Genomic DNA, 26,996 nt, shown 5'->3' on the forward strand with positions numbered 1-26,996 from the left:
TCGCAGTCCTTTGCTGTGACCAGATTGGCATGCTGAAAATTGTTCCTAGCAGCCTGAACATGATTTGAAAGATACTCCTGGGGGGAATTCTGTGCCGCTGTGTATGTGCAGAATTCATGCCCCCCTGCAGAAAATACATTCTGCTGGAGAGGCCCTACAGTTGTGCCTTTCACCCACCAGGGGCTGCTGTGGTGCCAGAACAGAGGGTAGATGTTCCAGGATGGGAGCAGCCAGCTGCGGATAGGGAAGAGAAGAGGATGTGTTCCTCACAGCGCCCTGCTTGTGGGGCCAGGTGAGGAGGCATGGGATATGTGGGGGACAGACAAGTGGGGCACATGAGGCTGCTGGGGTGTGTGTGTTACAGACTGGAGTTCAGAATGGCTAGTTGGGGGCACAGGTGGGAGAGGGGTGGCTGATGAGGGTGCAGAGACATATGGGGACAGGGGCAGATATGTCTGACTGAATAAGAGAGGCTAGTGGTCAGCCAGGGTCTGCATGAGGGAGGTTCCCCAACTCCCTAATAATCTCCCCTCCCCCCCAAAACTCTATTCCATACTTCTTCCACCCACACCCAACAACCCTCCAGGTTCACTCCTGGGCTTCTTCCCAGCAATTACTTCCCTCTCCCTCAGCTCCTCCATTACCTCTGACTCGCACAAGCCTTTGCACTGCTTCTGAAGGGTGTGGGAAATATGTCTCTGTATTGTAGTTTAAATGAATTATTACTCAAAGTTTTGTATTAATATGCCTCGTAAGGAATCTATTTCCTGAATCTTTTTTGTTGTCTGTATTGTTACAAACATACTTGCCGACAGGTATTTTGAAATAAATTACCAAAATAATTGAAACTGGATTATACTGTGACAAATAAAATACGCACAATTTTAAAATATTGTGCACAGAATTTTTAATGTTTTGGTGCAGAATTCCCCCAGGAATAGAAGGGGGAGGGGGGGAATGTGCCAATATCCAAACTGAGCAACCTAGAAAAATATTCTTCCAAGCCCAGAGAGTAAAACTGGAGTTCCAGAGCGGCTAATTTGATCTTGTGCCATATGCTGCGCCTGTTCCTTAACTGCAAGCATCAGAAACAAAAGCTGCATTTTCTTATCTTTTGCTATTCTTGTCTCTCTCCTTCTGTGAGCATTTTTCTTGTTAAACAGAATTGGATTTTAACAGCATAATCCAAGAACCGCCACCTAAATTTGGCTCACTATTCCCCCCCCCCCCCAAAAGGACCAGTTGAGACACACTCTGCAAGGCCTTATTCCTTTAAAAGATTCTATATAAATATACTAGAGAATAGAAAATAGGGGCAATTATTAAACAAAAAGTTAGAGAGACAAGGTGGGTAAGGTAATATCTTTATTGGACCAACTACTGTTGGTGAGAGATCCAAGCTTTTGAGCTTACACAGATCTTTTCTTCAGGTCTGGGAAACAGAGTGTCACAGCTACACAGAAAGTTAACACATTTTCTTTTAATTTAGTTTGCAATTAGTAAATGCTATTTTTGTTTGTTTGATGGTATACAGTAAGCAAAACCTGGCCCCTGGCAACAAAATCCCAAACCCAAGATTACTGTCAGTACAAAAGTAAAGAAAAGGGGAATATAAAATTACAACATACGTACTAAAAATACTAGCCAATCTTCTCAACAGATCGGCGGGTGAGAAATTAATACCATTAGCAGAGTTGCATGTGGCACTCTCACCAAAGGTCTGTTTGTTCTATCGCTGGCTCTTAATAGTACTTTTATTCCTTTATTAGTTACACAAGCAACAATTATTTTTACAAAATCATAGCTAATAAGTGATAAGAGACTGATGGGTGCAAGTTCTGAGTGGAACACCTGCCAAGCAAGGAGGCTGAGAGAGATTTGGGAGGTTTTAAAAAACTCCTACGATGTTAACTTATTAACATGGAGTGTGACAATCATGACAACAGCAAATAATGTATACAATTCAATCTTGAATATCTAAACCTTATTTATCTTGAGTTCCCTAGCATACAATAGGGTCATGTCCTCTGATGTCTATTTATTACATTGAAAATTCCATAGATTACCAAATGTCCATCATGAGATTTGATTAATCAAGGTTGTTCTTTAATATTATCCCAACAGAGAGATACGTTAGTGAGGCTTTGAAGACACTCATACAAGAATATATGGCAACATTTTAAGGGGTAATTTTTCAGAAGCATGTTAGAATTTAGCCAAGTAACAAGTGAATAAATACCCTGTAAACTGTATCCTGAAATGCCTTAAATAAACTCTTGATTAAATATAAAATTTACATTTAAATAGGCATAAAATCATAACTTATTACATCTAATTGGCTGAGCTTGTGAGGCCTTACACACAACTCAATGGTATAAATCTGTTTGTCTGTATTCATGTAATGCAATAATGACAAAATGTCACATCTGATCAATTTCAAAATTTAAGGGAATGTTCTAGAAATGAATAGACTATTGATTTTGGGGAAAAATCAGAGCATTGCAAGCAGGGAAATGAGGGACAAATGAAGTCATTGTCATCTGTTGATAGCACCCATTTTCGGCTATCAGAACAACGATGACCCTACTCATCCTCCTAATAGAGTTTAACATGTTGACCCCCTAAATGCCTTATCTCTCCAACACACAGAGTAGAAATAATTTCACTCCTTCTGGGAGCCATGGGGTGGATGCTCATCCAGAAGGGGAGAAAAGTAGGCTTCCTTTCTCCCTCCTAATGTCCTGCCTCCTCAAAGCGTATTCCATGGTGGGAGAGAGAGGAAACCAGATGTCCATTCCTCCCATCCAATTCAGGGGGAAGAAAGGAGGAATTGAGGGAAAGGAGACATACATAGAACCCTTGGCATGGGGGAGGAGAATGCAATCAGGAGAACAGAGCCCCTGGTCTGGTGGGGAGGATATGGAGAGCAGGAATGGGGAGAAACAGAATCCTGGCCTGATAGGGAGCATGGGTGGCCCTGCTGTGAAGATGTGACTCCAAGATGGCACACTCGGATAATGGTGAGTTGTCACCCTGCCTTGTTTAGCTGGTGATGGAAGGTCCAATTGTTTAGCCTTGTGCAATACCAAGACTTTGAATGGGAAACCACCAAAGGCAACTGCAAACAATCAAAACCACACGAATGTTTAAAAAAAAGGAAACAAAAGGCTGATTTCAGTATAAGACAGAAGAGAGGGATGCATTCTGGATCCATTCACTGGGAAAAACCTTTGTGGTGCAAGGATGTTTTCATGAATGTTTGGACCCTGGTTCTTGGGAAACCATCCAACTCTGCAATAGGCTGAACTTTGTGAGGAAAACCTACTCCATTAGATAGGTACAGTAACTATTAAAAACTGTTGATCCAGGTTCCCATTTTGTGACCAGGTTCACATTTTGTGATTTTGTTTTGTATTACAGCCATTTGTTCCCACCATTCTCTCTTGTTTCTAGTTAAATCTTTAGTTTTTCTTAAATAAATTTATTTTAAAGTGCTCACAAGTGCTGTGTGGTTTAAGGTAAAGCTAGTAAACTGGGGTACACTGCCCCTTCGGGAGCAGAGGATCTGGAATTTCTATGAGTAGCCAGTTTCTGGGGCTGGATATCACAGGGGAATGATTCAAAGGGACTCGGGGATTGGGGTGCCCCTATTGTTAACCTGAAGTTAGGGCTGGCATAGTCCAGAGGAAACTGCTTGAGCAGCTGAAAGGCTGGTGGTGTTAGGGAGCTGATAATCTGCCAGGCAAAAGCAAGACTCCCTCACTCTGAAAGCAGGGGGTAACAAGGCAACTCACTGTCCCAGGTCCCCTGAGAACTGTCACAGGGGGAGAAGGAAATGGGGGAACAGATAGCCTCTGGCTTAAGGGAAGAATGGAGGGCCCTGGTATGAGGGGAAGAGGGTAAGGGGGGGGGACACAAAGAATCCCTATTGGGGGGAAATTGGGGAATCCTGGGTTGGGAGGAATGGGCGTGAACAGAGAGCCCCTCCCATGGGGGGAAGGTGGGGAAGTGGGGAATGGGGACAGACGGAGCCCCTGGCAATGGGGGTAGAATGGTGAACATGAGGCATGGGAGGCATACAGAACCCCTAGTGGCAGGAGATTGAGGACCCTGGTGTTGGGCGGGAAGGGCAAGACGGTACACAAAGCCACTGTCCTGTGGGCAGACTGGGGGAATGGAGGCAGAGAGGAAAATCGGGGAATGGGGACACACACAGAAACTCTGCCATGGTGGGGGAGAATGGGGACTCTGGATTGGGAGACTCTCAGAATATCTGACAGGAGGAGTTGCTGAAACAGACGGGAATGGAAGCTAGCAGGGATGATGAAGGAATGCAAGGAGCCACTGATGTGGTATGTGCAACAAACCTGGCCTACAGAAACTGTGAAGTGTGAGACACCCCGTCACCCATGTGTATATTTGAGATATAAAGCACTACAGAACATATGCTGTACATACACTACCAAGAGTGCTGCGCAGGATGTTAACTACATGTGTCTACGGACTTCAACGGGAGCTGTGGAGGTAAATCCTTGTAAACTGCTTTGAAAATGTAAGGGGTAGATATTGTTCTAGTGCATTTATTTTAATTAAGCTGTCAGATAATAAATCAAGCAACACAATATATTATAATTAGGCAAACTTATTTGTAGGTTTTATTAGGTTCAAAAAATCAAGTGAAATAACAGAAATATACTGGATTTCTTGGGTTAAAAATACTGGGCCTGTCTTTGCTTGCCTTATGATCATGAGTCAGACAGCAGATTTTGGCTCATTACTACTAAATAGACAATTTTATTTAAAAGTAGATCTGATTGGGAATTTTCTGATGAAAAACTTTAATCTGAAAATGCTGTTTCGTTTAAACAAGAACTGTTCGTGGGCACTTGTTTGCAGAAATATATCAGATTTGACGAAACTTTCATCTAGAAAGATTTCTCAGGTCCAGTATGGAATTTCTGGTTCAAATGAGAGAGACACCCACCCCAGAATAGCCAATATTCCAGTGGGGAGGGCAGTCACCATCGATGTGGGATCCAGGTTCAAGTCCCTAATTAACAGCGTTGACTTGAGCATCTGCCACAACCCACAAGTGCCCTAACCACCAAACTAGTGGCTCTCTCAATCTCTTCTAGCAGAGTGGCCCACCTTAGTAAGCATTCACTGAGCCAGAGAGAATGACACTGTATTCTGGTGGTTAGGGCTATATAGCCAGAGCAGGGACTTGAATTTTGGTCTCCCCAGTCCCATGTAAGTGCCTTAACCACTGGACAACTGGCTATTCTAGAGCGTGCATCTCATTTTTCGGGGAAATTTCACCCCAAAATAAAATGGGACACTTTTTGGAATCTCAAATTTTTTTTGGTGGGATGGGAAAACCATTTCCCACATAGCTCTATTTAGGAGTCAATATTTTCCATGGCGCTAAAAAATTTAATGCATTCCTACATCAAACAAGTTCACATGCATCATCAGTTGCATCTCCCATGCATGTTTCATCGTGCTGCCTCTTTTGAAAGCTATGCTAATTTTTGAACAATTTACTTACAGCTCAGGATCTCAAGCAGCTCCTTTGTTTTGGTGGTGGTGAAGCTACTACTCAGTACACAGTTGAAAGCCTTATTGTTTGGAATCCAATACATAGCACTGAAAACTGAGTCAGTGATATAGCATCAAACAGACAAGGTCATGTTGAAGGTGGCCATGTGCAGAATTTTAGAATTAAAAAAAAAGGAGGGGTTAATCCTAATCAAAGGCCAAGGTTCTGGTACATTTATTCCTTGATTATTATTATTTACTATTTGAATTTTGCTAGCACCAAGAGGTCCCAATCAGGAACTGGGCCTCACTCTATTAACCTCTGTACCACAAATAAGGGAATGGAATAGAATATCAGGGTTGGAAGGGACCTCAGGAGGTCATCTAGTCCAACCCCCTGCTCAAAGCAGGACCAATCCCCAGGCAGATTTTTACCCCAGTTCCCTAAATGGCCCCCTCAAGGATTGAACTCACAACCCTGGGTTTAGGATGATCTCTGCCCTAAAGATTTATATGCAGCTTCCTGCAGAGCAAGGTACTACTTTAGATGACAAAGAGTATCAAAATCTGTCCCTAAGAAATTTGAATTTTGAGAGAGGATTATTTTAAAAGGGTTTTGGGGGATAATGCTAAAAACAGAGCTCTAAATGTAATTTAAAATATACAGTTTAAACATTGCTTACAAGTAAGTAACAGCACTGTACAGCCAGGTGGTTGAACACCACCCAAAATCAATTATGAGACTATCATAAGCAAATGTAAAATTAAATGAGGGCTATGAAAAAAGTGACATTTAAAAAGAGCATACATAAAAAGTAAGGAGAGGCTAGCTTGCATTAAGCAATACTGGATTAGAAAAAATATCAAGAAGGTGGTACTGTTAGACTCCAAGCGATGAATAATATCGGCAAGAGTAATCACCATGCATTTCGTCAAGGTCTTTGACTTCACATGCTTATTCTTGCAATACATATGGGAACAAATAAAAAGCTTAAACTTTATGCTCAAAGTAGTTAATTGAGTTTAGAATTATTTGTGATCAGTTTCCTTGTCTAGACAATAAAAAAAAAAAGATGTCTCTGTGAGGACAACTGGAAACACATTTATTTATGCTCATATTGATGAATTCCTGTGGGGCTGCCAGTTCAGTTTTATACCTTTAGGTACAGATGGCAGAACTGTTTATTGTGATTAAAAAAATCTATGGGTTTTAGACTTGTGATTCCAAGGAGGGAGCTGTTAGCAGAAAACTAGAACTAATAGATTTTCCTTAAGGCTTGAAAGTACAGGTTTGTTTTTTTAACAACTAAGGATCTTCAAATTCACAGGCAAATTTACCCTAAAGGTTGTTACAAATATGTAGCATTTCTGGACAACTCATCCAAGATCAGTGCATCAAATATACATAATGTAAATGTCTATATGCAATAAAATGTGGTGAGTTTCAACACGTGAATCTGGATAACTATCATATGCACAAGCCATAAAGAAAGAAGAAGATTCATGAAGCATAGCTGCAGATTTGTTAAGTTCTGTGTTGCTCTGTGTTGCTAAGCAATAGAACACCTATAGCATATGGGAATTACATCATCCACATGGAAAATTGGATACTACAACAGAATTATATAACGTGATAAAAAAAGCCACCATCATTATCAACAGCTGTTATCCAAAGCCCACTATGGAGTCCTGATAACAAATAAGAAGTTCTTTCCATCTGGCTAACTTTTGGGGCAAGGAACACACTAATGCAGAATAGAAAATCATAGATAGAAGAGACAGATTGGACCATATAGTTTATTATGTGTAGTTTACATCAGTGCAGGATTGTTCCCTGCAGCCTGATTATGGATGGTAATGAAGTAACCTCTACCCCGATATAACGCGACCCAATATAACACAAATTTGGATATAACGCGGTAAAGCAGTGCTTCGGGGGGGCGGGGCTGCGCACTCCGGAGGATCAAAGCAAGTTCAATATAACGCGGTTTCACCTATAGCGCGGTACGATTTTTTGGCTCCCGAGGACAGCGTTATATCGAGGTAGAGGTGTAGTATATTCTATTGGCATAGGAGGAGGATTTAACTATTCTACAGAGCACTGAGTGAAATATATTATAATATTTAAATCATTTTAATCTACAACTGCAAGCATTTCCCCATGTTACTATCTTAACATTGCCAAGGTGAAACCCTCCTGTCACAAGATGGCAACAGGGTTGTGTTGTGCTTTAGTGAGGAGGAAGAAGAAGCAGAAACAGGGAATATGAACTTGTAAGCAAGGAAGTGAATCAGACTGGGGAGCCTACAGAGGAAAGAGGAGAAACAAACTTGGTTAAAAGTTTTTCTGTGAACAGGACCATTGGGGTTAGGACAGTGAAAAGCAAAGAAAACCTCTGGGCCAGATGTTCAGCTAATGTAAGAAAGTGTGACTTCAGTGTAGCTAGGCTGATTTACATTAGCTGAGGATCTGGCCCCAGAAAGCTGAAGGAAAGGAAGAGAGGGAAAAATATCGGGGATAAATATGAAAAAATATGGATACCTTGAGGAGAGGAAAGATAGGCTCTTCAGGACCTCTTGTCTCTGAAAGCAAGAAAAATAGAAGAAGGATGTCTAAGGCCACGAGAAGAAAGAAATATGGGATAGCTAAAAACATGTAGAATTGGAAAATAAATATAAGGAAAGAGAAAACAGAAACAAGGTGCAGAACAGAAGGTGAGGAAAGAGACTCAAAATGAAGAATCAGAGAGAACAAAGAACAAGAGAAAAGGAAAGTGGGAAAAGGGGGAGAAATATAAATACATTTTCAAGGCTAACTCATTTTATTTCCTATTTAAGTTCCTATCTTTTTTGTACATGCTTTTCAGAAAAGGGGATCAGAAAGAAAAAGTATTTATTGTGGTTCAGAGAGTAGGGAAATGAATAATCTTCAGGCTAATCATGACCATCGGGAAAAGAAGAGCAACCAAGCACTTTAATATTCCAGTGGGAACATTGTCATCTGTATGTTTTTGTTCCAGAGAAATGTGCTGCTAAATGACATAAAACAATCATGAGTTAAATTTCTCTGAATATTCATGACTACACTCCTGGGTGCATGACATTATTGTTACGCTAGACAGACTGATCTTATCAGGTCTGAGCATCAGTTATTCTCCCTTTCATTACTGAAAGGTGAGAAAACTCCTTTGTGATCAGGACCTTTAGTTATCTGGCATCTTGCAGCTGAGATCATTTACAGAAAAGGAAAAAAACAGACCTATGGTTCTGTACAAAATACACCATATGATAAAAATCTTCTTTTGATTAATATTTTACACACACTGTCTCATGAGCTGAAATGAGAGAACTCTTTCTCAATGCTGTTTATGACACGAAAGAAGGATTATGGAACAAGCACTGCATGTCTATTTATAAACACACACATACATATATGCACAACTTATGTTATGCACCAATGAGAAACTGCATTTATCATGCACCTTTGGAGCCATGATTGCATTGCACCTACTTATAAATACACCTCTACCTCAATATAACGCTGTCCTCGGGAGCCAAAAAATCTTACCGCGTTATAGGTGAAACACGTTATATCGAACTTGCTTTGATCCACCGGCGTGTGCAGCTGCCCCCCCCCCCCGGAGCACTGCTTTACCGCGTTATATCCGAATTCGTGTTATATCAGGTCACGTTATATCGGGGTAGAGGTGTATATCCCACCACCACCGCCCCACTCTCCCCCACCAATTACTTAAGGCTCCATACACACAAAAAATTTTGACCAAGTTTGTAACCAGTTGCTGGCACATTTGACTGTAAGGTGTTTTGTATCCATATGTCACATGATTAAATGCAGTAAAAATGGCAGCTAATGGTATTTTGCACCAGCCAGAGGCCTACACTGGCACATGGTTGCATTTCTGTAATCAGTTCAAACTCATTGTTATTTTTTCCAGCTTAAACGGGACTTTTAAACTATGCCTATGTAACTAGTTGTGCCAGTCCTTCCTCCTGACTCTGTGCAGCATACCAAAGTGCATGACTGAATATACAGCTGTTGCTGCTTTTTGTATATGCCCTCTACTACAGCTGAGACACTAATGGATAGCTGCCTAGATTTGCCAGAACAGTGTGATAGCTGAAAACTGAACTTGTTACTTGTCAAGTTAATGGTCACGTCTTAGCAGTTTCAAAATCTCTCTTCCAGACAAAACTTTTATGCCACACCAACCATCATTGACTTTATACCCCCCCATGTATAAATTATAAATACATACATGTAAATATATCTGCATATAACATACAGACATATTGACAGAGAGAATGTAACTGTCATTAAAATGCACTCACCATTTGCAAAACATCAGAAGAAACCATCTGCATGCAGCACATTGCAGTTGCCAAAGCACAGACAATTGTGGAGATGATATTGAGAGCACACACGCTGAACAACAGATCCTGTGAAAAGACACACAGCAGAATATCACTTCTTATCTTGGTGATACAGATGACAGGATTGCAAATATTTTTAGCAGATTTGATAATAAATGCAGTCAATTGTTATCTATTTGATATAATCTTAATTAGCTTTGTACAATTCACTCAGCATGTAACTCTTTCTCTTAACCCAAACACACACTTTAAAAACAAAGAATAAAACTATATCCAGAGATATATCTGAGGACTAAAAATGTTTTTTTAAATGTTTCTGGATCCACACTCCACTGATGTTACACAAACTACTACAGCTTTTCTTGGGTACAAAATCCAACACATAACTGTTGCCAGAAAGAGAATATGAGTCTGACTTCTAATTTTTAGAAATACATTGGCCAATTTAATTGCTTTCAGTATTTTAAACATACAAGTTAGAATTTTATTTGCTTTTAAAAATGTCAACAGAAAAACTGGTGAGGAATAAAGAATTGTACACTCTTATTGCAGATAGTTTGCACCTCTGGAATAGCATGAGGGAAACCCAGAAAGATGGCAAAAGATGAAATTAGTCCATCCAGGTCTGTTACCTCGTGTTGAGTTAGTAGCTGCACAATGATATGTTTTGAAGAACAATAATACCAGGCACTTAAAAGAAAAAAAAAATAGAATTAAATAATATATTGCCCAGATTTAAATACTTGAAATTAAAATAGCAGCATCTTCCCCAACACATTTATAATTTTTAAAATGTATCCATTTCTTAGAGCCACCTGTTTTGCATTTAATGCATCTAACACTGCAGAAAGATAACTGTGATTTACAATATCAACATAAAATTAATAAGCTAATATACTTTCTCCATATTTAGTAATTGTGCAGCTGCCTCCCAGCTGCTATACCTATTGGGTTATATTGTTGCAAGCTTAGTGATGCTTGTAAGGAATTGAATGGCCGGGAGGTGAAAGTGGTTCACAGCGGATATTTGGAAAAAACCCTGTTAAATAGGGGACAATAGAACTTAATGGGTAAAGAACATTCTGGAGAATCTAAGTCTTTATCTTAAAAACTATGACATTTCTGTCCCTTCCAATAGCTAAATAACTTACATGCTGTAAATCAATGTACTGCTATCTTGTTGGCTGAAGCAAGTCAGAAACAAAAGTACCAACAGATGCAAATTTATCCTTGCCATCTTAATTACATACTCCCCAAGTGACCAGCATTTGAAAATGGAAACCTGCCAACCCCAGGGAAGCACACTAAATCCAGCAAATAGGTCAGCAAGTTCCAGTCACTTAACATATACACTGAGCCGGATCTGTTCTTGCTGCTCTGCTCAGCTGTTTGATGGCTTCTCAGCCAGCTGGCTGGCACAGGGGAATAATGGATCAATTGGGTCCACAGCAGAAAGGCAGGAGGAGAGCCAGTCTCCCTCCCCCTCCCCACAATATGGAAGTGAAGGAGGACTAGTTCAAGCAAAAGGATGCACTGACAAACATCAAGAGTGTCAGGATACTTTAATAGGGTAAACTGGGGAGGCTCTGCAGATATTCAGCTGGTAAGCAGGTGGCACAAAAACAGAAAGAGAAGAAGGAAAGATTGTGAAAGTCCTGGGCTCCATAGATGAGCCCAGGTGATGAGCAGGAGAGAGACAGACATATGATTTAAAGGGAGAGGAATGTCAATGAACAGGAACAAGAAACTTGGTGCTATCAGAGGAGCATATGCAAGTGAAAATCCCTTACACAACAAAATTCTAGAACAGGTTCACCAAAGTAGTATACATTACAATAATAATAAATATGCCGTTTGTATACCCAGGCAGAAATATAAACTGTACAGTTCATGGATTCAGAAATCCACACATCACTCACTAAAAAGGATTCTGAAGGAAAACTCAGAATGTGAGGAAGAACACGCAGCAGACTCCAAAGAATACACAAGATATTCATGGAACACTACATTTGACATCATCATCATCATCTCTAAAAACTTACTATTGCTGACTTTCAGTTTAATAATTTCTATCTCTTTCATTACCCACACAGCAATCTGTTCTCCAATAAAGAAGAGACCCATCATCGGCCAATGGAATGACTTCAGATTTACACAGGTGAAGATGAGAGAAAAATTTGACCACCTGTGTGCAACAGACTTTCATAATTTACCTGCAGTAATTTGCAGGTGCAACTGATGTCCTGTGCACATCCTCGCAACTGAGTGACACCATAAATCAAAGTACTTAGTAAATGCCATCATTTGCACATATAAAATATTGCAGTACAAAACTGCCCATACTGGAGCAAAAAGTAGCTCCAGGCTTTGAAAATACGGGCTTGTAAATCTGGACATGTAATAATAAAAACAGGCAAAAATAATTGGGAAAACTGATGTGATACAATCAAGATAGCCTCCATGGTTATTATGTTCCATAGTCCTGGTGGAACCCAAAAGTCTTGTTAATTCATATGTGCAGATTAATACCTCCTATGCTCAAGTCACAAATTCAGTAATGAGTAAAGCTAATATTAATTAGAGGTGTTCTAGGACAATTCTGTTTCATGGAAACTTTTGAGATTTCAAAATTTGTTTTCATTCCTCATTGAAAGCAAACCAAAACCTTTAGAATGTTTTTACTAAAATGGAATAATGTGAAAATATCAATTTTCTAACTGAAACTTGAGCTTTTTGATTCAGAAAGAGTGGATCTGTGTGTGGGTAGCCTGGTCGCTAAGGTCCTGGCCTGGGATGTGGGAGTAGGGTGACCAGATGAGGGGAAGAATCGGGACACATGGGGGGGGGGGGAGGGGTGGCCCGCTGGCAGAGAAAAAAAAAAAAGCCAAGTCCTGCCAGCTGAGCAAAAAAGATAAGGGTACCAGGTCTATCTCGGCCACAAAGGAGTGATCAGAATGACCTGTACTTCGTCTCTTTTTATTTCCAGGAGGACCTTTGATAGCAGGGGGAAGGAAGGGAAAGGTATAAAGGAGGTCCCCATCCCAAGGGAGGAGGAGAGCATCACCTAGGGAGTGTTGTCCTATTCCTGGGCTGGAACATTTCTTGTTCAGGGAAGTGGTGAACAAGTCTGTGGTTGGTGTCCTCCACTGCCTGAATAGATTGTGAAGTACTACTGGGTCTAGTTCCCATTTGTGGTCATGTGGGAATTTGCGTCTGAGACTCTGCCACTGAGTTCTGTGTACCTGGGAGGTAGGCTACCGACAGTGTGACGTTGTTGGGAGATACACCAGTTCCATAGTCTCATCACCTCCGCACAGAGGGAAGCAGACCGGGCTCCCCCTTGTCAATTTATGTAGAACATACAGGCAACGTTGTCTGTTAGGACTTTTGTGTGTGGCCCTTTGATCAGCAGAAGGAAGTAGGCACAGGCAGTCCTGACTGGCCTTAGCTCGAGGAGGTTGATGTGGAGGGATCTCTCTACAGGTGACCATTTTCCTTGTGTCATAAGGTCGTTTAGATGTGGTACTCCACCCTATGAACGATGTGTCGATGGTGAGAAGCAATGAAGGAGGTTTTTGCATGAAGGGGATGTTGGCTCGATCTTTCCACCAGTCTAGGGTGATTCTGACCCTGGTGGGTAGTCACAGAGGTTTGTCTAGTCCAGTGTTTCCCAAACTTGGGACGCCGCTTGTGCAGGGAAAGCCCCTGGCGGGCCGGGCCAGTTTGTTTACCTGCCCCATCCGCAGGTCCGGCCGATTGCGGCTCCCACTGGCCGCAATTCGCTACTCCAGGCCAATAGGAGCTGCTGGAAGCGGCACGGGCTGAGGGACGTACTGGCCGCTGCTTCCAGCAGCTCCCATTGGCCTGGAGCAGCGAACTGCGGCCAGTGGGAGCCGCGAGTGGCCGGACCTGCGGACGCGGCAGGTAAACAAACCGGCCCGGCCCAACAGGGGCTTTCCCTACACAAGCGGCGTCCCAAGTTTAGGAAACACTGGTCTAGTCTGTCCCTATTTGGTCTGTAAAAAGAGCTGAACCACATCTGAAGGCACCGCATGTGAAGTCTGGAGTGTGGTATTAGCACTGTGTCCGCTGCCATATGCCCCAAAGTTGTAGGCAGTGTCTGGCTAATATTTGTGGGCTGTTTTGAACAGTCTCTGTGAGTGTAGTCAGAGAGAGATCTGTGCTGAGGTCAGAGGGCTCTGGCCTGTAGAGTGTCGAGGTCTGTGCCTATAAGCTCCAGGTGCTACACTGGAGTGAAGGTTGATTTCTGGGGTTTGATCTGCAGGCCCAGCTCTGGCTTTGGTGACTCAGTGAGCCTCCTGGAGAGACCGAGCTCTGAGGAGGCAATTGTCCAGGTCAGGGTAGATCATGATCCCTTGGGAGCATAAGTGGGCAGCCACCACTGAGAGAACCTTGGAAAATACTCTCAGGGCAGATGATAAGTCAAAGGGGAGCACCCCATACTGGTAGTGGTCTTGTCCCAGAGTGAATCTGAGAAATCGTCTGAGAGTCGATAGGATTGAGATGTGAAAATACGCATCCTGAAGGTCGAGGGCTGAAAACCAGTCTCCTTGTTCCAGCACTGGAATGATCGTTGCTAAAGTGACCATGTTGAATTTCTGAGCTTTGACAAACTTGTTGAGAGCTATCAAAGGGGTAGCCATGTTAGTCTGGATCTGTAAAAGCAGCAAAGAGTCCTGTGGCACCTTATAGACTAACAGATGTATTGGAGCATGAGCTTTCGTGGGTGAATACCCACTTCTTCGGATGCATGTCATGCATGCATCTCATGCATCCGAAGAAGTGGGTATTCACCATGCTTGTTGAGAGCTCTGAGGTCTAATATGGGTCTCCAGCCCCGCTTTCTGTTGGGTATTAGGAAATACCAAGAGTAGAACCCTTTGTCTCGTAGATGTTGAGGCACCGGTTCTATGGCTCCTAACTGGAGGAGACAGTCTACCTCTTGTCATAGTAAACTCTCATGAGAAGGGTCCCTGAAGAGGGACAGGGAAGGGTACTGTGGAGCAGGCAGGGAGGTAAAATGGAGAGAGTACCCATGGCAAATGATCTCTAGGACCCATTGGTCCAATGTTATGTACTCCCAGGTGCTGCATAATGCTGCTAAATGGTGGCCAAATGGGTGGGTAGGAATGGTTGGTTGTAGCAATTGTGGGGAGTGGTCTGCTGGCACCTCGACCAACACATCAAAATTGGTGTTTGGACATGGATGGCTGGGACGAGGAAGACTGCTGACCAGATGGTTTATGTCTTGAGAATTTAGTTTTCTTTCTCTGTGCGTCGTTGTATTGTTGAGCCAGGTATTGGGAGGTGTGTGGCTTATGCTGGGGCTGTGGACTACATTTTCTTTTTTGCCCTCGCATGTAGATGCCCAGCAAATGGAGAGTGACCTGAGAAACCTTCAGAGTGTGAAAGGAGGCATCAGTTTTCTTGTGAAGAGCTCAGTGCCCTCAAAGGGAAGATCTTCCATGGTTGCTTGCATCTCCTTCGGGAAACCCGACAAGAGGCATGCTGCATCACCACCACCATGGAGATGGATCTGGTTGCAGTATTGGCTGCATCAAGGGCAGACTCTAGTGTCTTCTTTGCTACTAGCTGCCCCTCTTGAATGATGGCCTTAAATTGGTCATGATGTAACTTGGGCAGCTGCTCAATAAAACTGTTCAGTTTCAAGTTGTTCACCTAATCATACTTTGCCGTGAGGGCTTGGTAGTTGGCGATTCAAAACTGAAGCATGGCTGAGGAGCACGCCTTGAGGTGGACCTCATGTGGTGTTGACGGCCATGAGAATTGACAGTATTCACCACAATGGAGTTGGGTGGAGGGTGGGAGAAGAGGAAGTCTGTTTCTCTTCACTGGACTTTTTGTTCACTCACAGGTAAGTCAGTGCGACTGATGCTGGGGTCTGCCAGATGGCTCTCATGGGGTTGAGAGGTGCCTCCCTGATAGGGAGGGCAACTTTTGAGGAGGAAGATGAGTGGAGGATGTCCAGGACCTTGTGGTGTGTGTCCTTGACTTCCTCCAGTGGTATCTGGAGAGAGAGTCAGCCACTCTCTTTGCAAGATCCTGGAACAGGCAAAAATCATCCTCCAGGGATGGTGGGGGAGGCATGACAACCTCATCTGGGGAGGAGGATGAGGAGGATACAGTTTTTGGGGTCGCTTCCTCCTTGACATCGCCCTCTCACTCCTCCAGGATTTCTTTTGGGGGCTCCGAAGTCCTGGATCCTGTGGCCGATGAAGTGTGTCTTGGGGGCTCATAAGTGGGACTAAACACCTGAGTGGCATGGGGGCAGTATGCAACCCAGGGGTCCTAGAATAGCTGCCACAGCGGCGGTGGTATGGAGCCTGGTGGTGGTGCCCACAGATGGCCATACCAGGACAACAGTGGTGGGGCCATCTGAGGATATGCCCAGGGGCCCTACTGTATTGGGCACTGTAGGGAGCTTGGGAAAAATCCTGAGATATTCCCTCCTCCGGTTCGCTATCTGAGTCCGCACTACAGAGTCGGGGGGAGTGTGGCAAGGCAGTGGGCAAGATTTCTGTGCTGGACAGAGGCTCGGTGCGGAGGTCCTGGTACCAAGGAAAGGAGACTCTGGCATGTCAGTTACACGGAAATCCTTTGAGTGCTGGAATTCCAGTGGTGCTGACCAACTCAATACCGCTGGCGGTGCCTGTGGGATGGAGATCTTTTCCACATCAGCCATCTGGGGTACTGGATGAGGCATCAGTACTGATGGGGCATTGGGTTATCGGTGATATCTCGGAGTGTTTGCTCCTGTCCTTCTCCTTAGATGCCCATTCTCATTGGGTCTGTGGGCATGTCAATGGTACCTCCTGCTGTAGTCTTTCTTGAGCCGTGGGTACCAAGCTAGGCCTGTCTTGGTGTCGACGGTACAGAGGACATCGAGCATGCCGGGGATTGTTTGCGACTAGCTCGTGACTCCCTGTGGGGACTCCCCGCTCTCTTTTTTTATTTATGAAAGGTCGGCGGCTGATTTCTTCACCCCATAGCCTTTGGATGTTGAGGGCTGTGGGGAAGACTCACATCTGTCTGAAGACTCTTGGCACTTGTCCAGAGATGGTCCGAGAGCCATCTCCATGAATATGTCTGTCATTGCGAGACCAAGGTCTAAACTGCTGGCAGACAGAACACTTTTGAGGGATGTGTCCTTTCCAGAGGTAATGAATGCACCATGAGTGTGTCTGCAACGGTGGTAGCTTCATTGCATGAGAGGCACTTCTTGAAGCCTGGAGAACTGGACATTGCCCTGGTGTGGGGAAGGACCCCCAATGAGAAGGGCAGTGTGATGGGGCACCTGCGCCACACTGAGCTCTAAGGGGTTAATAGAGCCCTAGGGAGGCTGCGCAGGAAGCAGCCAATCAGAGAAGGACTGAAGGGAGCAGCCAATCAGGGCCAACTAGGCCCATATAAAAAGGGAGCTGCAGGGCAGAGGAAGGCAGTTCTCTGGTGGGAGCTCAGGAAGGTAGGACTGTGTCTCTGGAAGGCTGAGAGAACTGCCAGCACCCTGGACAGAGCAGTGCTGCTAGCAGGAACTGGGAGAGTGAGAGACAGCTCTTGGCTGGTGGCTGGGGTTTGCAGGCTGAGGACCTGAGGCAAGGGCAACGAGGATGCAGGGCCATGAGGAAGTGGCCAGACAATTCGCTGAAGTAGCCACTAAGGGAAGTGGCTGAACAGCGGACTGCAGGTCCCACGGAAGGGGGGAGCACAGTGTGTGGCACGGCCAGAGGGCTGTGTTGATGAAGAGGATGCTGCAGTCCTTGGAGAGATGTGGGTCCTAGAGCAGGAATGACAGCGGTGAGGCACCACCCGAATTCCCAAGACAGCCAGCAGGAGGCGCCACAGTGGTGAGTGAATCCCATTACAGGAAGAAAGAAAGTAAACTCTATCCATCTATATATTTATTTTATAGAAGATAAAGGAAAAAATAAAGACACTAGACTAACTACTACTAAAACTAAGCTGTAGGCTACAAAGGACGAGGTAATAGTCACTAATGGACAGCTAATAGCTCCATCTGTAGCCGGGGCAGTTGAGAAGGAACTAAGTGTGTGTGTGTGGGAGGGGGGGTTAGTCTACACATGCTGGCTAGCCTTGCGGTGGGGGATGAGGAGAGACAGAGCATGTGCGGCCTAACAGACACTGCTACCAAAATGTTCCCATCAGCAGCACAGGAATACAAGGACACCTACAATGGAGTACCCATAGGAACACTACTCAAAGTAGAAACACTAGTGCAGTTCTCATTGAGCAAAAGTGTCTACCACCTTAAAAAAGCTAATGGTAGAAAGCAGGATCCCAGAATCTACCAAGAAAACATCCTTGTTGTATGTGTCTTATAGGCCCTCACCATGCTAATATTAATGCTCATTTGAAAGCACACTCTTAGATAGCTTAGGCCCCAAATACTGGGTGAAATTCTGAAGTCAATCATCAGTTTCTACTGAGTCAGCCGGAAGTTCCATTTAAGCCAAGGAAAACAGAAGTAAAAGGCAACAGGAAATTTTACTGAGTAAGGACTTCAAAATAATTAGTGAGGACCACAGGACTTAACTTTTTTTTTAAAAAAAAACAAGCTTATACAAAATATAGTATTAACACATATACCTTCATTATTTTTTTTAAAAAATCAACAGAAATAGTTGCTTTAGATTTAAACATTCACAATCACTTTTTGCAACTCCAAGACTGGACTGGTTTGTTATGAGAACCCAATCTAATTTAATTGTTCTAGTTTAGTGAAATGTAAAATATAAATGGTAACAAAAATTAAATAGTTATTTTTTATATTCTTTGAGCTTATTAATTCAAGGTGTTAGAGAAGAGCAACTGGATTGTTATTGTTAGGTTTGTCTGCCCATCCTTAGATTTTGAGCTCCTTGGAGTACAGATCATCCTTTTAGAATGTTTGGAGAGTGGCACTGCCATAAATAAGTAGATTATGATAATAAACAACAATTATAATTTTACCTTGTAGTTTTAAGAGAGTGCATCATTTAAATAATATAGTGAAACTAAAATGCCTCATAGGTATTCTACAGCCATACCACTGTAAAATGCACAAGGAGGAGGATTTTTAAAATTTGTAAGATAGGTAAGACAATTATAAAAGTGTACTGCCTAGGAGAAATGTGCTGGCTAGACTGAAAAACCTGCAACCTGCTTCTACACTCAAAAAGCAGAAAATAATCCTTTTTTCTGTGGTTCACTTGACCTTATTTTACAAGCCCATTATAATTGGATGTGATGTCATCGACCATACATCAGGGCTGGGATTTTAAGGCAGCATTCTTTGCAGAAAACCTCACTTTAAAAGGTCACTGAGATTTTAAGTAAACTGCTTGTAGTTTTTATTTTCAGTTTCTCTTCTGAGGGAATTGTGGATTGTAAAATGTTTCGGTTTGTTTTTAAATAACTTATTTTTTAGTCAAAAGATTTAAACAATGAGATGGTCAGAGAAATACATGCATTGACTGAAGGTTTGTCTGTCCTTTTATGGCAGGACATAACACCTGAATACTACTCCTATTTTTCTAATGCTGCTCTTGGGATTCCATATTACTTTTAATGTTGTTATGCAGCATATGCTACAAGAAGTGATTTGTAATGAGCTTCAGAGCAAAGCTTAAAAGACTGAATCAGGAGGTGGCTTTCAGAGTCAGTGAGCCAGTAAAGGCTGGTTACAATTTTTTCACTAGTCTCCCGTTTTATACTATACAGTGTATGTAAAATTATTACAAAAGCAATCCTCCTCTGAAAATGAATGAAAAATTTCAAGTATTTGTAGGTATATCTTGTTTAAAACATATTACACACTCTACTTGTAAACAAAAATACCATAAAGCATACCTAATGTACATAATTAAACATGTTGTTACAATCATTTATAAAGTTAAGTGGCTCAAAACAGATTTGAGAAATGTTCTGTAAATTACATACATAAATAATGTTTTCTCTCTCTCCCTTCAAGCTTGCACATTTAATCACCAGCATATTTTCCACTGTGACTGAAATAAGAACAAAGAGGCTGTTGTTTTGCACAACCTATTTACATACAGACTACTGTATATAATACAGCCAAAGAACTGTTTGTTTAAAGCATCCCACAAAAACAGAACATAAGCCACCTTTTGTGTTATAAACATAATGCACTTCCTAAAGGAAAGGCTTCTTTATGCTTAATGAAGTGAATTAGTTTTACACACAAAACATGAAGATATTTGTTTCCCCCTCTTTCAGCTAAAGTGTTTGGTTTTGTTCTGTGCAGTTGCACTTTGCATGGCCCACTGCTGTGTTTGCCTATTCAGAATTCTCTTTCCAGTCGTTATAATGATCTCACCTATGCACTTCTACAGCTTCAGCAGTGACTTTTGAAAGCACACACATCAGCACTGTGCAAAAAGTACTTTCCATTACATTCAAAACAGGAGATATAAAAATTAGGTACTCCTTTATAGTTGATCACTAGTCTCATGGTGTTTTACATAATGGGTTTTTAAATGTTTCATCTAAAATGGAATTAAGTCAATTTATCCAATACACTACTTACTCCTGGAGGAATTCTGCACCACTGCGTATTTATGTCCCCCATAGATTTCTTTGCTTCCCACAGAAAAATGACTTTCTGACAGGGAAGCCACAAAGTGGTCATGTGACCCTCCCCCAGCAGTATGTTTCAGGTGCCCAGGGCAGCTGGCAGAGAGGTAAATCACTATGGGGCAGAGGGCGGGACTGGGGAAGACCCATCTGCTGGCTCCTACCCTGCGCCCAGGCTCAGCTGCTAGTCCCGTCTGGGCTGGGGAGGATGAGACTTCCTCTTCCCCTGGCATGGCATCCAGAGCCGGGTCAGACACCCCCCCAGATTTCTACCCCAGCTGCAGGAAGCTCTGCAAACTCCCCCTCTTCCTGCACCCATCACGCCTCAACTGCAGGGGGAGGGATCCCTGTAGAGGGAGCTGTTCCCCCATCCACCCAACCCCCGTACATCCAGACCCCCTCATACCCAGACCCTCCCACCGAGCCACAACCTTCCACCCCCCGATGAGCCCCATTCTCCCTACCCCGACGAGTCACCCGAACCCAGATCCCCACTCCACTGAGCCCCACTCCCCAAGGATCTGGTCCCCCCCACTGAGGCCTTCACACTGACCCCCCTGCCGAGCTCTATCCCCCCACCCCCAGACCCCACCCCCCGCTGAACCCCAACCACCTTCACCTAGACCCCCCCTTGCAGAGCCCCATTACCATTGCACCCAGAACCCCCCCAACAATCCCCAGTGCATCCAGATTTCCACCACCCCCGGATTCCCCACTGAGCCAACTGCACCCAGATTGCCCCACACAGAACCCTCTCAACCCATACCTGGATCCCCCCACACTAAGCCCCTCCACACTTGGATCCTGCCTTGCTGAGTCTGGCTGCCCACACTGGATGCACTTGGCATGGAGAGGCAGTGCCCTGGGGTGTTTCTGGGGCAGGCCCGGTCTTTGCACTGTGTCAGGGTTGGGTGCAGCCTCACCGCTGAGTCCGTGTCCCAGGGGGGTGGGGGAGCTGCACAGTGATCTCCCACCCTGTGCAGCCAGTGGCCTGTGCTCCCCAATGCCATGATGGAGGCTCCACATTTATCTGACAAATAAAATTTGCAGAATTTTAAAATATTGTATGCAGAATTTTTATTTTTTTGGCACAGAATGCCCTCAGGAGTAATTACTAAAGCAGACAGCAGCTCACACTGTGTTTTATTTATCTGCTAAAAGATAAAGAGAAAGGCATACTATAAACCCCGAATTGCTGTTAATAGGGCAAAAGAGAGCCCCAGAATAAATCTTGTTCTCACAAATACTTTACTGTGTTTATGAAGATTATTGATGGATGTTTTCACTTTTTGGCAAACTTCAGGTTAACTCATGTTAAGCAAAGTTCATTCCAGATATGAAAAGAAATGAAACACAGAAAACATAACAGAGCCTGTACAATTACTACTTCTAAAGAAAAGCACAGATTGTTTTAAGTAGAAAGGTGCCAGATGACATAAATTATAAAAGCATGCAAGTTCAGAAGCACTAGGGATTCAGGCCTCTAGAATGTTTAATATATAATTATTTCAATCTTTTATTCGACCAATAGGTTTTTGTTATTACTGTTGTTGAGTTATGTAATAATGTAGACCATTCAACTGCCTGCGATTGGCATCTTATAGAGCATGGATTGAAATATCTAATGGATAGTAGCCCAGTTATATCTGGATTTTAGGAATTCTTTCTATAGAAAAAGGTAATTATGGATGGCTAAAGCCCATAACAAAGTGCAGAGTCATAAAATATTATATTCTCTCCACTCCAAAGACAGCATGATCACTATAAATGCTATAAGTCTATTTTCAGTATAAAGCATGATTTTGTCATAGTTTATATTTTCAAAACTAGAAAGCAGAAGTTCAGGTTACAGAATAAAGAGATGCATATAAAATATGGTACAACAGTGACACTGGTGCCACTAAAAGTACAGGTAATACTGAAAGGTCAAACACCAGTAAAACAAATCTTACATGAATCATTAGCATTTGCTTTATAGTATTCTATAAGTCACCTTCAATCATGACCCCACCCCTTGGCACATGTAGAGAGGGAAGAAAAAGGTTAAAATTATTCCCTTTCTTCCTCCCTCCCACTCTACAAACTCCAGGAACAGCACATAACCCAAGAGTTGCTGTCTATTCTGGATTTGTCAGTTTTCTGAGTCTTCCTTGGGAATTATTCTAGGACCTCACAGAAACAGTGCTTCATTTTTATTCATATCTAACTCCTTTAGAACAATAGCTGATCACTGGAGGAGTAGCTGATTCCAAGTAGCCAAGTGCTTCTGCAAGGAATATACATCCCTCTCAGTTTCTCCACTCCCACAACCTCTCTGGTTTGCCTCTTTTTGAATTCTTTTAATGTGGCTCAGATTGCTTTCCAGGCTTAAATTAAATGTTTGCGGCAGAAATTATGGCACAAAGCAAGAATGTCCATATTTCCAAGGACTCCTTTTTCAGATGCAAAAGGCCCATAACTAATGTGATGGCCTTTTTGAGTATTGCTATCACTGCAGTTTTGTTCCCAACTGGGACACAGGATTAGCAGATTTAAAAACGTGGTCATACATCTAGGAACAAACAACACAGGCCATACTACAGGATGGCAGACTATCCTGGGAAGTGGTGACTCTGAAAAGGAGTTGAGGGTCATGGTGGCTAATTTATATGAGCTCCCAGTGCTACAAAGTGGCCAAAAAGACTAATGTGCTACTTGAATGAATAAATGGGAATATTGAGTAAGTAGGTTATATTATCTCTGCATTTGGCATTGGTGTGACTGCTACTGGAATACTGGTGTCCCCAATTCAAGAACTTGGACAGGATTCAGAAATGAGCCCTAAGAATGATTAAATGATTAAAGGATTGGAAAAACATTTCTTACAGTCACAAACTCAAGGAGCTCAATCTATTTAGTTTATCAAAGAGAAGGTTAAGGAGTGATTTGATCACAGTCTATAAGTACCTACAGCGAGAACAGAACATTGATAATAGAGGGCTCCCCATTATAGCAAAGAAAGGTATAAACAAGATTCAATTATTAGAAGTTGAAGCTAGATAAATTTAGACTAGAAACAAGGTGAAAATTTTTAACAGTGAAGATAATTAACCATTGCAACAGTTTACTAAGGGTTACGGTAGATTCTTCACCAGTGGAAATTTTTCTAAAAGATGTGCTCTATATAAAACAGGAACTGATTCCAGGAAGTCCTACAGCCAGTATTTTACTGGATGTCAGACTTGATAATCACAATGATCCTTTTCTGGCCTGAGAATGCCTAAATCTATGAACTTACTGCCACTGCATGCTATACAATCTCATTATAGCCACGTTATAACCCACATTTAGTCTCAGTTATTTTTAGTAAAAGTCAGGGACAGATCATGGGCTTCTGTGAATTTTTGGCTGTGACCTGTCTTAAAAATAACCATGATAAAATCTTAACCTGACTGATTATTACTAAATATATAACTGTGGTCAGATCTCTCATTGTCAGTAAGGGAATCAGCTGTTTGCAAGCAGGCAGTTTGAATTAATGACCTCTGAAAAGGCAGTAGGCAAGACCAGGAGCAGGGAGTCCAAACTGCCTAGTGTTTCTTGCATTCAGGAGGTAAAATGCTAGTCCTAGAACAGAGGCTGGGGCCTGATATGCTTTGGGGCATGCCCAGTACCTAGAGCTCAGTCCAGGTATCTTGGCTGTGTGTGGAGGATCTCTGCAAGTGGTTGGGAATAAGGCTTGTGATCAGAAAGAGGCAGCTAAAGCAATGCCGTAAACAGCCTGATACTGGTACAAGTTTGCCAGGTCTCAAACTGGCTGATAAGAACTTATGCTGTGCTTGTGTTTATCCAGCAGGAGTAGCTCCCAAGGCCTTAGGTATACCCCCTCTGTGTGGATCACTGGCCCCCTTGGATATGGTCAAACATGGAGCCCACAGAACTGAATCTCACATCACAGAAGTGATGTGCACACCTTGTGCAGTCCTCCCAAATCCTACCACCTCCTTACACACTCACCCTCTTGCCCCAGAGCTACATAGATCTACAGAGAAAGGAGCAGGATATTTATTTTTATGAATAATCCTTTAATTGGTTTCCCAAATTTAGACTGCTTCCTATAGTTCCTTTATACCATTAACAGCTAACCCCAAGGGATTTCTTTCTCACAGAAGCCTTCTTGTGCTCTCTCCTCCATTACAGTCACAGGCACACTCAGGAGTTTGTAAATTGTTGAAATAAAGCTGCTGCTATATCCTTGAGAGTTCAGAACTGCTTCAAAAGAGTAAGAAATGTTAGTTTCACAGATTTGTGGCTCTATAAAATGTCACAGTTGGAGATATGCAGAGAGGCTGCATAGGAGAAGATCAAAAGTTAAATATAATTCTTCAAAGGAACAGAGACCCTCAGGCAAAGACATTCACAGGGCAACCAATTCCCATAATTCCACCTAATTTTGAAAGTTATATTAGATGAGCTAGATGAAAATGTTTTCTATGTGGGAAAAAAGGTGAGTTGGGGGAGGGGGGTAAAGCTGGAATTTAACCCATTGTTTTATAGTCTTCAAGATTTACCTCAGAGTTTCAAAATAGCCAAATATTCCCTAGGTCCTTGAGATTCAGATATAAAAAAGTAAGTTTATTAAAATGACCTGAATTATATAGCACAGTTTCCATATATAGGCAACCCCTCCAAGTTCCTAATCTCTCACCAATAAGAAATGACAGCATCTGGAGCAAATACCAAATTCTAAGGAGAATAACCATTTTTATTGATTCTGATTCTGCCAAACCATGTTGGGGTAGATACACCCACCTCATTAAGTATTGCCTTGATCTTACAAAAAAGAAAGGGATATTGCACATGAGAAGGTGTGGCAAATTGATGTGTGGAGATTGTGACCCTGAGATGACAGTGTGATCTTTGGTTAACTAAATGGTGCAGTACTGTAACTCTGGGCCCTTGTGTCCCCAGTGGCTCTCTGTTGTCCCTACTAGTAGGCTTTCTATGAAGTGTGTTTAAAGCCAGCAAACAAGCTGAATCATTCAGTGATGGGGGTCAAATTCAGAATATAGGTCTCAAAGGGAAATATAAAAAACAAGTAATTTGCATAAAATGCTGTATCAAACAGATGGCAAAAATCTTGTTCAGTTATGCTGCCAAGGTGAGAATATGGGTTAGCTGTTGAGTGTATTAAGTGTTTCTAATAAAATCCAAAACACTGAAAAAGAAAAAAAAATCAGTGTTACCGTCAAAACCTAAGAAAAAGTTTGCACAAACTTTCCATGGGGCTAAACTACGGCTTGTCAACTAATCTAGTGGCTACTGTTACACAGACAGCAAAAAGTGTGTGTCTCTTTCCCTGAAACCCACTACCTAGTAAGACCCTTATTGTTGGTGAATGATATTATCCATGTCTGTGTACAGAATAGACTGCTCTGGGGAAGCTGCATCATATACCCCAAGAAAATGCCAATGGAAAGATTCCAGTGTCTGAAAAAAATCAACTATAGGTGTTCATATGTCTACAGTCTAGAGTTGGTAGACATTTTTTAAACATTTTTTGTCAATAAATGCAGATTTGTTGAAATAAAGTTTCACAAATATTGATTAAAAATTTTAAAAATTCAAAATGAAACAAAAAATTCTGTTTGAAGTTAAACAAAATGTTCATTTTATTTAGCATTTATTCCACCAAAAATAAATTTTGATGTGAAAATTGTTTGATATTTTTTACTGATTGTGTGTGTGTGTGTGTGTGTGTGTGTGTGTGTGTGTGTGTGTGTGTGTGTGTGAGACCAGGTCTAGATTGCAGTAATTATGCGATAGAACTATTAATGATGTGATAGGTGAAAAACAGGAGTAGAAGTGTCACTCTTTTTCTTCTCCATCCCATCTACTCACCCTCCCAAATGTAAATTTTGAAGTTACTACAACTTAATCAGACTTGCACTGTATGTATTACTTCCATTTCCAATAGATATCAATAAGTGAAAGCTGTATGGAGTATCTTATTGATAGAATTCACAAGCTTTCTTCCTTGACTTCTTATTTCCTTGCTTTTATGGTTTTAGGTGCATGGGATGGGTTCATCCACAACCTTAACTGTCACTAACCATAGATTTTGTTTGTTCATTGTTGCATGGATGGTCATGCTGCACACACTGAAACCTAATCTCCCTACAGCTCACCTATAGGAGGAGGCTTTAGCTTACAAATATCAAAATCAGTCATAGATCAGGGTTTGGAAGCTGATCTGCAGTATATAAACAAGCACTGCTGGCTATGCAAGCAGAACAAACACATCTAAAAACGTACAACTGTGTCTTTCATTTTTCCACACATTTTCCAGAGTTATGGAAACACAGCCTGGCAGAGATCCCAAGCTGTGAAGTTGGCCTCTGCTGGAAGCAGTTCCTGCACACAGAATTCTGCGTGGATGACATACAACCAGA

The 26,996-nt window shown here is 42.4% G+C and overlaps 1 protein-coding gene across 1 annotated transcript in view; it reads right to left on the reverse strand.

The window, feature by feature from the left end:
• Positions 1 to 26,996, reverse strand: part of ENTREP2 (endosomal transmembrane epsin interactor 2) — a 444,069-nt gene that overhangs the window by 52,468 nt on the left and 364,605 nt on the right. Inside the window, exon 5 of the mRNA XM_065412748.1 lies at positions 9,889 to 9,996. Coding sequence (XP_065268820.1) covers positions 9,889 to 9,996 — 108 coding nt within the window. The remainder of the gene's footprint in view (positions 1 to 9,888; positions 9,997 to 26,996) is intronic.

Source organism: Emys orbicularis, chromosome 10, assembly GCF_028017835.1.
Source record: "Emys orbicularis isolate rEmyOrb1 chromosome 10, rEmyOrb1.hap1, whole genome shotgun sequence".
NCBI lineage: Eukaryota > Metazoa > Chordata > Testudines > Emydidae > Emys > Emys orbicularis.